Here is a 12,991-nt window from a genome sequence, read left to right on the forward strand (position 1 = left end):
ATTTTTCTTGGCGTAAAAAAATGTGTTGCACATTTTTTTTTCTGTGTTGCAAATTGTTGCAAATTATTTGCAAAAATATGATATTGGTTTGGGGACGATACGACAAAGTCGGGGTGCCAACTTCACGGCGGTTAGAAAACGTCAAATTATATTCCATTAGGGTTATAGACGTTATGAAGAGTAAGGGCCAGTCTGCCGTCTGCGTATATGTAATATTACAAATTATTTATAACAAAAGGACTTGGAAAAATAAAAAGATATTTAAGTTTAAGTTATAAATACTAAATAGTAAATAACAACAGTATTTTGCGGAGACTTGTATAATTTTAATAATGTCACGCAAGTACCTATTAAGTATGTAGCTGGTATAAGATACCTGCACATTAACATTAAATATTTCATATTACAATGTGGTCATTTTCTGTCAATTATATAAAAATATTTAAAAATATTAAAAGAGATTACTATTCCTACTAAAGATTGAAGTTCGGACACTTCGGTGTTAGCTTTTTTAACAGTACCTAAACAATAATAGTTTAAAAAAGGTATAATAGGTACCTATTTATATTTTTGAAAACAATTTTTACGCGTAAATTGACATAATCATTTCAAAACAGCGATTAAAATGTATATTTAATTTTAAAAAAACACACACACACACACACGATTATTGAAGTACAAACATTTTACAATTTTACTGAGCTTTATAAAATCAAAATGTCGAACGAGTATTTCGTTATTATTTTATAACTATATACAGATCTATGTAGATAACGGTTGAGAAGGGTTATCTAGCGCGCTCTACTGGACTTTTTGTGTGGTTTTCGTTGATAACAAAAAAAAAGAAACAACCACAGATATAGATAATAATTATTGACAACAATTATTTCATGATAAAAACGCCGCGTTGTGACGTGATTTTGAATATGTGGACTTTTTAGAATATTTTCATACAAATCATCCAGTTATTGAAGTTTTTACATCATAAGATTGCAATTGTAATGGCATCGATCACTGTCAACAGATTATTGAGCGGAACGATCAAACGGGTGTGCAAAAGGTAAATATTTAGGCTTTGTACATGCATTTTATTGTTAAATAGTTTTTAATAATAATAGGATCGTGTGTGTGGTTAGAAGCGATTAGTAATCAAGGTTTTGAATTTCTAATGATGAATAGAAGTACGATTTGTCTGTTCGATGTCGATGGAACAGTCACAGATCCTAGACAGGTATGATATCACCAAATTATTCATTATGTTGTGCTGATTCTTAACATTTCAAACTTTTTGTAGCCAATAGATCCATCTGTGAGGACGTACATGATTGAGGAGCTCAAGAAAAAAACATTCATTGGATTGGTGAGTGGTTCAGATATATCAAAGATAGATGAACAGCTTGGAGGCCCAGAATGTAAGTGTGCTAATGTCTGTTCCACTTGTGAAAAATAACATAACAATTAACTTGTTTTATATTTGTTCAGATACAGCTCAATTTGACTATGTATTCGCAGAAAACGGCCTAGTTGCGTTCAAGAATGGCGCAGTGTTAAAGAAACAAGTATGTTAACCTATTATGACACAACCTAGTAAAGAAATGTATTCATGTTTTAAATACTTTTGTACTTGTCCATTACTTGCTGTTATATTATAATTTAGCTTAACTATTTTAAAATGATTAAATTAAATTTAATAGTTTGTAGATACACAATGGTTAATAGGGAAATTATTATAACTTTGTTTGTGAATTGCATTGTTTGAGATTTGAAACAATAGCCAATAACCATTTGTTTATATAATTTTTACTATGTGGTGTAGGCATCAAAGTTACTTGTGGAAACTATAAACTACTGTCTACACACTTTGAAAACAATTATAATAATTCATAAAATGTTGGTATTCAATTTTTTATAAATATAAGTACCAAAGTACTGGTATTCATGTCATATGCGGTAGTAGACCGCATATGACGTGTAGAAACATACGTGGTAGATGACAAGTGTGCGGTAGACTGCATACGACATGAATACCAAAATACTTTTATCAAGTTTTAATACTATAGTACTAAAAGATATATGTACTTAAATTCAGTATCAAACGTAGTTTTAAAAAATGTGTGTAATAAATAATAATATTCAATGGTATGTTTTTATTTAATAGACAATTGTTGATTATTTGGGCGAAGAAAAACTGCAGACATTCATTAATTTTGCATTGGGATACCTATCAAAAATACAATTGCCAGTGAAACGTGGCAATTTTGTAGAATTTAGAACTGGCATGATCAATATTAGTCCTGTTGGTCGGTCATGCTCAAAAATTGAACGTGACAATTTTGAAGAATATGATAAAGTTCATAACATAAGAAAGAAATTCATTGAAAGCATTAAAGAAAACTTACCAGATATTGGTTTGACTTACAGTATTGGTTAGTACTAAATTATATCGGTGTATGTAGCATTATTCATATAATGTTTTGTAACACGACTTATTTTTTAGGTGGCCAAATAAGTTTTGACTGTTTTCCTATAGGATGGGATAAGCGATTTTGTCTTCGCTATATTGAGGACGAGTTCAAAGAAAACATACATTTTTTTGGAGATAAAACATTTGTCGGAGGTAATGATCACGAAATTTTCAATGACCCTAGAGTGATTGGACATACAGTTATTAATCCAAAAGACACCATTTCACAATTAAACAGTCTGTTTAATAAATAATAATAAAGTTTTAAGCATAAGATATAATTTATCTGTACAATTTGGCTCTTATGTAGGAGCAAATAAAAATAAATAAAATAAAACAAAAAAATATCACAACTGCAATACAAAACATAAGTCAATAGTAAATTTTATACAAATTTAACAAGTTGATTGTTGAATTCATTCATAAATATAGATAGTTGGGAAAATGTTGGCCTTTCATTAGGGGCTAGTGCCCAGCAGCATGCCATCACGGTGAACAGTTCATCAGGACAGTTGACTGGCTGAGTTAGTCTAAATCCATCTTGAAGGTAAGCTGACATTTCAAATGGATCAATGTCGGCATATGGTTGCTGGCATAAAGTCAAGAGTTCCCAGAGTAGGACTCCAAATGACCAAATATCAGAGGCAGTACTAAATTTCTTATGCTCTAAACTTTCGACGGCCATCCACTTAATAGGCCTGTTTTTGTTATCTCCTAGACAATGATAGTCACTGGGAAATAGATCTCTTGATAGAGCGTTATCAGCTATCTGAATTTTCAATTCTTGGTTGACGAGACAATTTCTCGCTGCAACATCTTTGTGTAGATGTCTGTTTTTATGTAAATATTGCATACCAGTTATTATTTGTAGTGTCATGTCAATTATTTCTCTAGTAGTTAAAGTGTATGAAATGCTTTCAGAAGTCTTACAGTTTTGTAAAAATTTCTTTAAATTTTTATTATTGTTGTATGGATACAAAAGAAAAGGTTCTATGTGTTGTTCAACGGACACAGCTTGAATTGTTAATATATTTTTATGATTAAGTCCGTACATACTCAGTCCTTCATGTAATAGCACAGATATTTGTACAGCACTTGCTTGATCGGTTACAGTCTTGACAAATACATCTTCATCTTTTCCATTCACATCTGTGTACAAGCCTTTGTATACTCGTCCAAACGTACCTTCTAGTTCAATGCTTTGTAATCTAATCCGTTGCCTCTGTACACTTAGCTCTACAATACATTCATGTAAATCTTTTACTTTGGTTTTTGACCCAGGTAATGATTTTTGGTTGAACTTATTGCTTGAATTTAGTGCCGATTTTAAAAACATATTTACTTCGTTGTTCTGAAAACCTTTAATTATCATGAGATCTCGGGCTTTATCACGGTGATAAGTGGTGGCTAAGCAACAAATTATAGCTAGAGCTACTAACGAGGATGCAGCAGCTATCATATGGTAAAAAAATGATGGTTCGTAGTAAGGTGGTATGGAAGAGTCTTTTTCAGGAACAATTGTAGTTTCATCGGGATGTTGATCAACACAAAATTTTTTGAACACAAGGTTGACATCCATAACATCATTTGGCCAGTTTTCCGACATTTTGATTGACAGACTTACATCAGCATTGCCAGACTTCACAGCACAAGGCAAAGATACAGAGAATACAGATGGCATATCAGGCACACTACCTTCTTGAGCCATATTGAGTTTTGGTACCACAATATCCTTGTCAGCCTGTATAGATATTTTGTACAACAAATTACTCTTGGAGCTCCATGTGAAATTTAAATTGTTGACGAACGACGGTACTTCCAAGGCATATTGCACGGCATTGACATTGATTTGGCCACCGCGCACATAGTACAGTCGAGCAGCCAAGCCAATCAACGGTTCCACGTCATTGGCATCGAAATACAGATCAAATTGTTTGCAATTGACGATGGTCAGCAACAGTGGCAGTATCAGTAGGTGTTCCATATTATTCGACTTCCGTTTATTGAGCGGTCACGGAGACCATACAAATGTAGTAGACATTAGGAACTATGGTGAACTGTAATTTACCTCGTTTGGGCGTAACGAGTACGTTGTGGAGACGTGTGAGTGATTCCATCGCAGTTTTTCACATTACAAAAATCAATAACAAAACCATATTTCAAAAATAATAATAAAAAAAAAAATACTAATTATAATGCTGTTACGGCCGTTGAGAGTGTTGGTGTGTTGCGATTATCGCAAACGACGGAAGTGCATTCACATTTCACACTGTAAACAAAAACAAATTACTGACAAATGTTTGATAGCATCCGAACAGTCTGTCCACATTCGACAAAAACTTGCCCTTCCCTACCGTGTGCAATTATAGAATTAAAGATATTAAATTCAAAATTGGTACAACTTCTTTACTTCGATTATTACCACGATTTAAGATATACCTTAAATCGTGATTATTACAATTATGAATTATTATCATACTCGACATACTCTGGGAGAACTAGTTTGTTCCCATCCAAGACGTCGTCCTCCCACCGGCTGATCTCTGTTATCAATCCAACGTTATCATTAACTAAGTGGACACGAGACACGACACTGCCCAGTGCCCACTGAGTACTGACCAACTTATGCACTGACTGCTAAGTGCTAAGAGTCGACAGCCTCAGTGCCCCTATTTAGTATTTTGTGTCACTGAACACTGAGATTTGAGACTCTGAAGTACCTGACATTCGGCAGTCACATCTGTATTTGTATTTGTATTTTGTGCCAACAGTCCAGTGATTATAGGTATTACATTATCATAATCACTTCTTGTACACTTGATGTAAATCATAAATACAATTTTCATTTGAATCTTCAAAAAAACGTTGATTTTATATTTAAAGAATTATGAATCAACGAATTGTAAGTAAAAACTATATCACTTGTATTCAATCAGAAAAGAAATTCTTAATATTTCCATAAAACTAATTTTTTAGGTTTTATCGAGTGTTCTGAGAAAAATTTATTAGTGATTCCACATTGTAATAAGTCACAAAACAGACAAAGTAAAATTCTATATTATTAGAAATTTCTATAATTTTTATCATTATGATAAAAATGTAAATAGGTGGTCCGGTAGTTGTCTTTAAGTACCTAGTAATAGTTTTTTATTTTTTAACTTAAAATATTATGAATGTTCCACTGCATCTAATGATAGATGACAAAATGAGATGAGCACTTTACTTTACTGTTGTAGTTTTATATGTAATAAGTATATGGGACTTCTTACAAGTTGTCTAAAATTAAGAAATTTGAAAAGCAAGAATATTTAATTAAAATATAAGTAGGTACCTATTTATGTTTTATTTGTTAGAAGATAAACATCTTAAATTCTCCTAAAGAAACTTAGTTTTTACCATGACAAATAAGATCTTATTTGCCATGGTTTTTATCTTGTTGGATGTATTAGGATTTTTATTTTTTTTCTATAAAAATATTTGCAGAAAATATAGTTATTAAGCATAAAAATATTTTGAATAGAATTGATAAAATTATTTAGTTTTTATTCTATTAGAAAATGTACTTTCTAAAAAGGAAATACCTACTATTATTTCAGCCTATAATGAATAATATTTTTCGATTTTAAAAAAGTGATCAATATTTAAGGCTGATTTCACCAAGTGTGTTAATGACAGTTAATAGACCTTGATCACGATTGCTAACCTAAAATTTTAGATTTTTCTAAGTTCAGTTAAGTTTAACTACTGTGTAATCCTTATTTCAAATTAATTTTTAACCATAATTACTATAATTGTGATTAGAGCATTTTTTTTGTGAAATCGGCCATAAGTTATTATACTGTTAAAAGTTTATTTTATCATCCTTGAAAATAATTTTCTGATTTTGTGATTATTTAATTTAAGTTACCAATCATATAAAGTATGCATTTATAATATATTATATCTACCAATAAAAGCTTAATTTGGGCATATAGATGCGATGGAGGTATTTATGTCATGCAATAAGGAAGTATTCAAAAGATGTCAACAGATTTCAAGTCAGCATTGTAGGTGCTGGGCCTGCAGGGTTTTATTGTGCACAACAATTACTAAAAGTAATATTAAACTCTTATTAATTTTTGAACATATTTTTAAAAACTCATCTCATTTTAGAAAATACCTGGCTGCCAGATTGATATATATGAAAGATTACCAGTTCCATTTGGTCTTGTACGTTATGGTGTAGCTCCTGATCATCCAGAAGTAAAAAATGTTATAAACACATTTTCTAAAACTGCATCAGACAAAAATGTTCGATTTATTGGCAATGTCTCACTTGGCTCTCATATTACTCTGGCCCAACTTAAACATTCCTATAATGCCATAGTATTAGTATGTTTCAATATGTTAAGTCATATGACAGCTAAATAATACATTTATATTTTATATATTACTAATATATAGTCTTTATTATTTCTTTAGGCTTATGGTGCTGATGAAGACAGAAAATTAAACATTTCTGGTGAAAATTTATCCAATGTTGTATCGGCTACAAAATTTATAGGATGGTATAACGGTTTACCAGTAGATAAAAATATTAAAGTAGATTTGGACGTTCAACATGCTGTTATTATAGGACAAGGAAATGTTGCTTTGGATGTTGCTAGAATATTATTAACACCTGTCGATAAACTTAGAGTTGGTATAGTTAATGTTTTTTACTATAATCTACAATTATAAAAATTCAATATTGTTTTTATTTTTCAGAACACAGACATCACAGAATATAGTTTAGAAGCTTTGGCTAAAAGTAAAGTGAAAAAAGTTACTCTGGTCGGCCGAAGAGGTCCTTTGCAAGTAGCATTTACAATTAAAGAATTAAGAGAAATGTTGAAATTACCTGGAGTAAGCACACATTTTTTTAAAGATCAAATGAATGATATAGATAAAGTCATTAGCGGTAATTTATTGTATATATATATATATATATATATATTTTTTAATAAATTAAAAAGTCCTTATTTTATGTTGATAAATACAATTATAGATTTACCAAGACCTCGTAAACGGTTAATACAACTCATGCATGATGCATCACAAAAAACAGAAGTTCTAGATAAATTGTTTGATATATTGTTCCTGCGAACACCTATCTCAATATTAGGTAGAACAAAGATAGAAGGAATTGAACTGGCTGTAAATCAATTAGAAGGTGCATAAGTTGTAACTTATGGAAACTAATAGATGTTAAACAACTTTTGACAAATAAATATTTTTTTAGGAGAAAGAGCCGTAGTTACAGATGAAAAGTATACACTAAAATGTGATTTGGCTTTTCGCAGTATTGGATATCGGAGTGTCCAAGCAGATCCTGATGTACCTTTTGATAAAATGTCTTCAACAGTACCTCAAAGTATAGGTATAGTGATTAATTTTATTATTTTTATTATATAATATTATTCAACATGTTTTACTTTCAAAGGTGTTTATAGTGTTGGTTGGTTGTCTTTGGGACCCGTGGGAGTGATATTATCGACTATGAGTAATGCTTTTCAAGCAGCTTCTTTAATCGGTCAACATTTTGATGAAGGCTTACTTAGTGAACGAAAGCCAGGGTTTAATTATATTTCAAAAGTATTAGAAGATAAAGGTATCATTATATTAGTTACTAGTTAGAGCAGCGGTTCTCAAACTGTGCTCCACAAAACCCTAGAGTTCCGCGAGAGTAGTCTTGGGCTTCTGTGGCTCCCTGGGCATAACTGTATTTATTAAATTAAAATTATTAAGTTATTATTATATTTCTTACAGCGTTTTCCACCACTATTGTACCAAGGTGAAACTGGTACAGTTCATTGATAATCGCCCCAACACGGGCTGGTGCAAATATAGATGAAACATAAAATCTATACTTATTACTGATATATAAAGATAATAAAATATTTAATGGGTATTGCAGTACTTATCATGATAATGATAATGCGCACGAGCTTCAAGAACTCGTGCGATTATCTTTGCACTGAGTGCAAAAAACTGACATAGTGCATTTAGGTGAAACATAAAAAAGTCCACTCAGTGCACATAAATCTTGCAGATGGAACATAAAAATATGCACTGTTGCAGTCAGTTCAGTGTGGTGGAAAACGCTATTAGTTATATTTTTATTCAATAATAATTTTATTATTTGGACCAAACCAATATTATGAATTATTGATATTTCAAATAGACGCTTCTGATTTTTGGGGCTCTCTAATTTTTTTTAAGGAATATAAGGGCTCTGAAAACTAAATAGTTTGAGAACCACTGAGTTAGAGTATATTTTTTGAATAGTCAATAGAAAAACAAACAAATTTTATCCAAATATTTTTTCAGGCATAATTACTGTCGATTGGAATGGATGGACGAAAATTGACCAAGTTGAAGTGGATAGAGGAATAAAACGTGGTAAACCTAGAGAAAAAATTGTTGATATTGATGAAATGTTACAAATTGGAGGAATACAAAAATAATATTTTGGAATCTTAATCTAAATCTAATATTAGAAATGTTTAGATAAATGAATTATATAAATGCTACAAAATATAAAAATAAAACTTTGAATAAGTGATAAGTATAATATATTTAGGTAAAATGAATTACTTTTTAGTTGTTAATTTTTTTTTTTACTAATTTCACTGTGTATTGATTTGTATTTGATTTTAAATGTTATTATATAAATGTATTTTTAAAATGTTATTATTAATATTGTTAGTTTAAAAAGCTTGGTTTATTTTTAATTTTCTCATAAACTTACAATTTTGTTAATTTAAAACAAGTTAAATTTGTAGTATTTTACAACATTATTGATTATTATTAAGATTTATAGTAGAGTGGTAAATGTATTGGTTTTACAATCAGAAGAGGACTGGTCCACTGGGACATCGAGAAATTTCCAAAAAAATTTGGCCAGTGCCTAATGTGGCCTGAGGTCGTTGTTGCCAAAATTAAATAAAAAATAAAATTATACAATATTAAACAAATATTATTCTCAATATGCACATTGATGGTAAATTTAGTGTGAAAATACTGTCAGCCAAAATACAGCTCTGGTGAATTGTGGATATGTTACATACAAAGTCTAGAATTGTAGGTATGTTTTGTAATGTGTTTAGTGATTTTCGTATACATAGAAAATTGTACAATGTTGCTGTATAATAAAGTTACTTTGTACAGCAATATTATACAGTAACATGTAATTTTATAATAATATTTTTTGTTTGTAAAAAACTAAATCATGGTTAAAATACAGTTTTTGGAAAATGTTTTTTATTATTTTTTTAGTATAATTTTATTTTTATTTTTTTTAGAATTACGTTATTCTATAATATAAAAATATTCATATTGTTCTTACATTTTGCATTTTTGCCATGTGTACAGCGATCATTGTACACATTGCAAAACCTACAATTCTGGACTTTGTATGTAACATATATACTATAATAATATGTTCGATGTCATAATATTTCAAAATCTGCAGAGTGTAAAAAATGTGTTCTATTTGATATACTTTTTTGTGTGCAATCAATAAGTATGTAAATGTGGCCACTCTAATTAAAATGTAAGGTTCATTAAGATAACATATTTAAATCTATAATTTCAATAAATATAAAAAATATAAATGATAATAATAATAATAAAAAACTAAAGAATTTAATTGGTGTATTATTGATATCAAAATAAATCAATTTGAATATGAAAAAAATTAATTTATGAGATCTATCATACCCTTATGTATAAATCCATTCATTGTTTATGATTAATGTGTTTAAGTTTATTAACTCACATTGTATGTAAGAGACATTGCCTAGTTTAATGGATCTAAAATAATAAGGATATATTATTGGTAAACCTTTTAAGTCTTAACCATTGATTAGATTCTTAGTCCTAAAATTTTTTTTATCTTATGAGATGTATTATATGTAATGAATTGATGTGGCGAAGAGAGTGAATGCAATAAGGTGGTCACAATAGGTATGTCACTTTCTGAATAGTTGTACAACTTAATATAATCATACACTTTTAAACTATAATGTAAACCATATGTAAATACAATGAAATTACAACTAATAAAAGCCGATGTAATGAAGATCAGATGAAAAAAAGCGGGTAAGTCGTGGATGTCGCTCTGCTGTACAGTAGGTTACCTACTGTAATGGATGGGATTAAATTTGAATGCAATGATAGGTATCATTGTATACGAAAGACGATTCTGAACGGAGATGATTTGTCAGTCTAGGATATATTAAATTTAAATATTGTCATATATTCTATTTTGAAACAAATATTTTATTTTTCAATTAAGACGCATTTTGCATAAGGCATGGTTAATCAATTTTTCCAAAAACATTGCATGTAGTTATCATTATTCATAATACCTTATATTATCATAGATATACATATACCTGGTTTGAGGATAAATCGTTATCATTACGCGATTTCATAAAAATTTAAAACTCAAACGCTCTAAACATTTTTCCTATAATGACGCTTCAAATTTTCTCTATAGCTATTTGAAGCAAAACTTATGGAAAACTTAGTGTTAAATTTTATAACCATAGATATAAATACAAACAATATTATGAATTTTGAACTACAAAATAATTTGCAAATATTCATGGTTTTGACGAATTTTTGTCAATATTTGAAATTCAAATGCTAATAACAATTTAATTTGAATTTCCGGTGGACATTTTTTTTGTGATAGAGAAATTTGTAAGGAATCTTGTATTAAATTTTCAAGATTTTCTAACCAAAAAATAAATTTTTATCGATATTAATTTAAAAAAAACTAATAATGATCGAAAATTGCATATACCTATGAATAGTTCAACTTAAGTTGAAATTTTTTGAAAATTTCATGGCGGATAGAATATACTTATAAAAAAACATTCGGTGAAAATTTCATGTATTAATGGTCATTTGTTTTAAAGTTACATCAATAATCAAAATCGATTTTGTCGAAAAATGATTGTGCGTAAAATTTCCCGTTTTTCCCTTAATTTTTAGTTTGTTTATCCTGATTATGTAGAAAAATATAAAAGAATTTTTTACTTTTGACCACCAAAGTACCGACTAGATTCACTTTCTGATCGAATAAGGTACTGAAGTCAAAAATCGAAGTATTTTTACTGCCCCAAAAACACGTTTTTAACAGACACAAGAAAACACACATCATGGTAAAATCAATACATTCAGCGATCCGCTCAGAATCTAAAATGTCTGTTCATTTACTTTTTCTATGATGTTAAAAGTTCAATATTATAAAATATATGTATTTATAATTCAAAAAGTAATTTTAAACAGTAAAATTAAATATATACGATAATAATAAATAAATAAATAATAAATAATAAATACAAGTATATTATAAATTTACGTAGGCATTCATCGAACAATGCAATCAGAGACGGGTTTACACGACTGTCACTAATATATTATAGAGTTCCTTTTCTAAAATGTTGTAGATAGCATTAATTACTAGGTACAACAAACGATGAAAAAGAAAAACTTTTATGAATTTCTATCTAACATAATTTGAACATTGCCGTAAGTGTTACGTATTTAGTCAAAATTTGAATTTTAAATGCTTATAAAAAAAAATTGTGACTTACGATTTTTAATTTTTTTTAGCTACAATAAGAAAAACTCATAAGGAACCTTGTTTTAAATTTTCAAGTTTTTTTGGTCGTCCAACATTTTTTTACCGGCACTTCAACAAAAAATTCTCAAAAAAATTGAAAATTTCAGTGGTCTATAATCACTTAACATTTTTTTGAGGTTCCAGTGGTTTTCAAATTTATTTTTAATTTTGATATTTTTAAATTTTTAACAAAATAATAATAATATAATATTTATCATTAACATAATATTAGTATATGAAAACTTATTTTTAGTGGTTTGTACTTTTAGGCCGGAGCTATACACGGCATATTCGCCGCGTTTCGAACGCAGCGTATTCCGCGGCGTTTTCTATCGAATTAAAAATAAACCAATGCATTTTTATTTTTTAGTTCGTTGGACTGCAATCGGCGGTATACGCAGTGTAAGGCAATAGCTCCGACCTGATGGATATTTTCGATAAAAATATTAGGGACTATACGGACTTCCCAATCGATAAGTACCTAACTATGGATTACAACCGAGACACTATATTATAAGATAATATAGTATACAGCATTAATGCATTATGTATCATGTTAACACCACAGTGATTTCACCTAATCAGATAAAACAAATAAAATTAGTGACATCAGAATTCAATGCCTACATTATTTCGGAGTGGTCTGATCATATTCACTGTTTAATATTAAATTTAATTCATTGATAATTTTATTATTATGGAAAATGAACTTATTATGTCTCGAATGTTAAGTGAAAAAGGTGAAATATTAAAAGTTGTCAATAATTTTAAATTTGGATGTCACAAAAATTATTCAAATGGAGATATTAGATGGAAGTGTACAAATAAAAACTGCAGAGCATTTTTACGAATAGATACCCAAGATAAAATAA

General features: G+C 29.3%; 3 protein-coding genes across 10 annotated transcripts; 2 read left to right on the forward strand and 1 right to left on the reverse strand.

Annotated features, from left to right (window-relative positions):
- Window positions 1–884: 884 nt before the first annotated feature.
- Pmm2 (phosphomannomutase) lies at window positions 885–2,835 on the forward strand. Of its 4 annotated transcripts, none has more exons than XM_089219465.1 (6): window positions 885–1,060; window positions 1,180–1,231; window positions 1,295–1,412; window positions 1,483–1,559; window positions 2,159–2,426; window positions 2,498–2,835. In XM_089219465.1, exons 1-6 carry the CDS (start codon window positions 1,002–1,004, stop codon window positions 2,716–2,718), a joined length of 795 nt encoding a protein of 264 aa, XP_089075591.1. In that variant the 5' UTR covers window positions 885–1,001; the 3' UTR covers window positions 2,719–2,835. The 4 variants fall into 4 exon arrangements, with proteins under 4 accessions (XP_089075591.1, XP_089075593.1, XP_089075594.1 ...); XM_089219467.1 differs by having other exon boundaries at window positions 903–1,060; window positions 1,119–1,231; XM_089219468.1 differs by having other exon boundaries at window positions 903–1,060; window positions 1,137–1,231.
- Window positions 2,687–4,750, reverse strand: LOC107162305 (inactive tyrosine-protein kinase RYK-like). The gene has a single exon (XM_015509140.2). It carries the CDS (start codon window positions 4,446–4,448, stop codon window positions 2,850–2,852), a length of 1,599 nt encoding a protein of 532 aa, XP_015364626.2. The 5' UTR covers window positions 4,449–4,750; the 3' UTR covers window positions 2,687–2,849.
- Window positions 4,751–5,009: 259 nt separating this feature from the next.
- dare (NADPH:adrenodoxin oxidoreductase, mitochondrial) lies at window positions 5,010–10,133 on the forward strand. Of its 5 annotated transcripts, XM_015509148.2 has the most exons (10): window positions 5,016–5,366; window positions 5,441–5,509; window positions 6,439–6,558; window positions 6,617–6,835; window positions 6,926–7,141; window positions 7,211–7,403; window positions 7,491–7,655; window positions 7,725–7,862; window positions 7,926–8,093; window positions 8,813–10,133. In XM_015509148.2, the coding sequence occupies exons 3-10, from the start codon at window positions 6,439–6,441 to the stop codon at window positions 8,947–8,949; spliced, it is 1,356 nt and encodes a 451-aa protein (XP_015364634.2). In that variant the 5' UTR covers window positions 5,016–5,366; window positions 5,441–5,509; the 3' UTR covers window positions 8,950–10,133. The 5 variants fall into 5 exon arrangements, 4 of the variants coding, with proteins under 4 accessions (XP_015364634.2, XP_015364633.2, XP_015364635.2 ...); XR_016190252.1 differs by lacking the exon at window positions 5,441–5,509 and having other exon boundaries at window positions 5,010–5,366; window positions 7,936–8,093; XM_015509147.2 differs by lacking the exon at window positions 5,441–5,509 and having other exon boundaries at window positions 5,017–5,366.
- Window positions 10,134–12,991: the final 2,858 nt, after the last annotated feature.

The sequence above is a fragment of the Diuraphis noxia genome, unplaced genomic scaffold (genome assembly GCF_037042655.1).
Source record: "Diuraphis noxia isolate RWA-SAM2 unplaced genomic scaffold, SU_Dnox_SAM2 contig0002, whole genome shotgun sequence".
Classification (NCBI taxonomy): domain Eukaryota; kingdom Metazoa; phylum Arthropoda; class Insecta; order Hemiptera; family Aphididae; genus Diuraphis; species Diuraphis noxia.

Coding starts and splice junctions, on each gene's coding strand:
- Pmm2 (XM_089219465.1), top strand. CDS start 1,002: ATGGCATCGATCACTGTCAACAGATTATTGAGCGGAACGATCAAACGG. Junction 1,560..2,158: donor GCGCAGTGTTAAAGAAACAA/GTATGTTAACCT, acceptor TTTATTTAATAG/ACAATTGTTGATTATTTGGG. Junction 2,427..2,497: donor TGGTTTGACTTACAGTATTG/GTTAGTACTAAA, acceptor CTTATTTTTTAG/GTGGCCAAATAAGTTTTGAC.
- LOC107162305 (XM_015509140.2), bottom strand. CDS start 4,448: ATGGAACACCTACTGATACTGCCACTGTTGCTGACCATCGTCAATTGC.
- dare (XM_015509147.2), top strand. Junction 7,656..7,724: donor GGCTGTAAATCAATTAGAAG/GTGCATAAGTTG, acceptor ATATTTTTTTAG/GAGAAAGAGCCGTAGTTACA. Junction 8,094..8,812: donor AAAAGTATTAGAAGATAAAG/GTATCATTATAT, acceptor ATATTTTTTCAG/GCATAATTACTGTCGATTGG.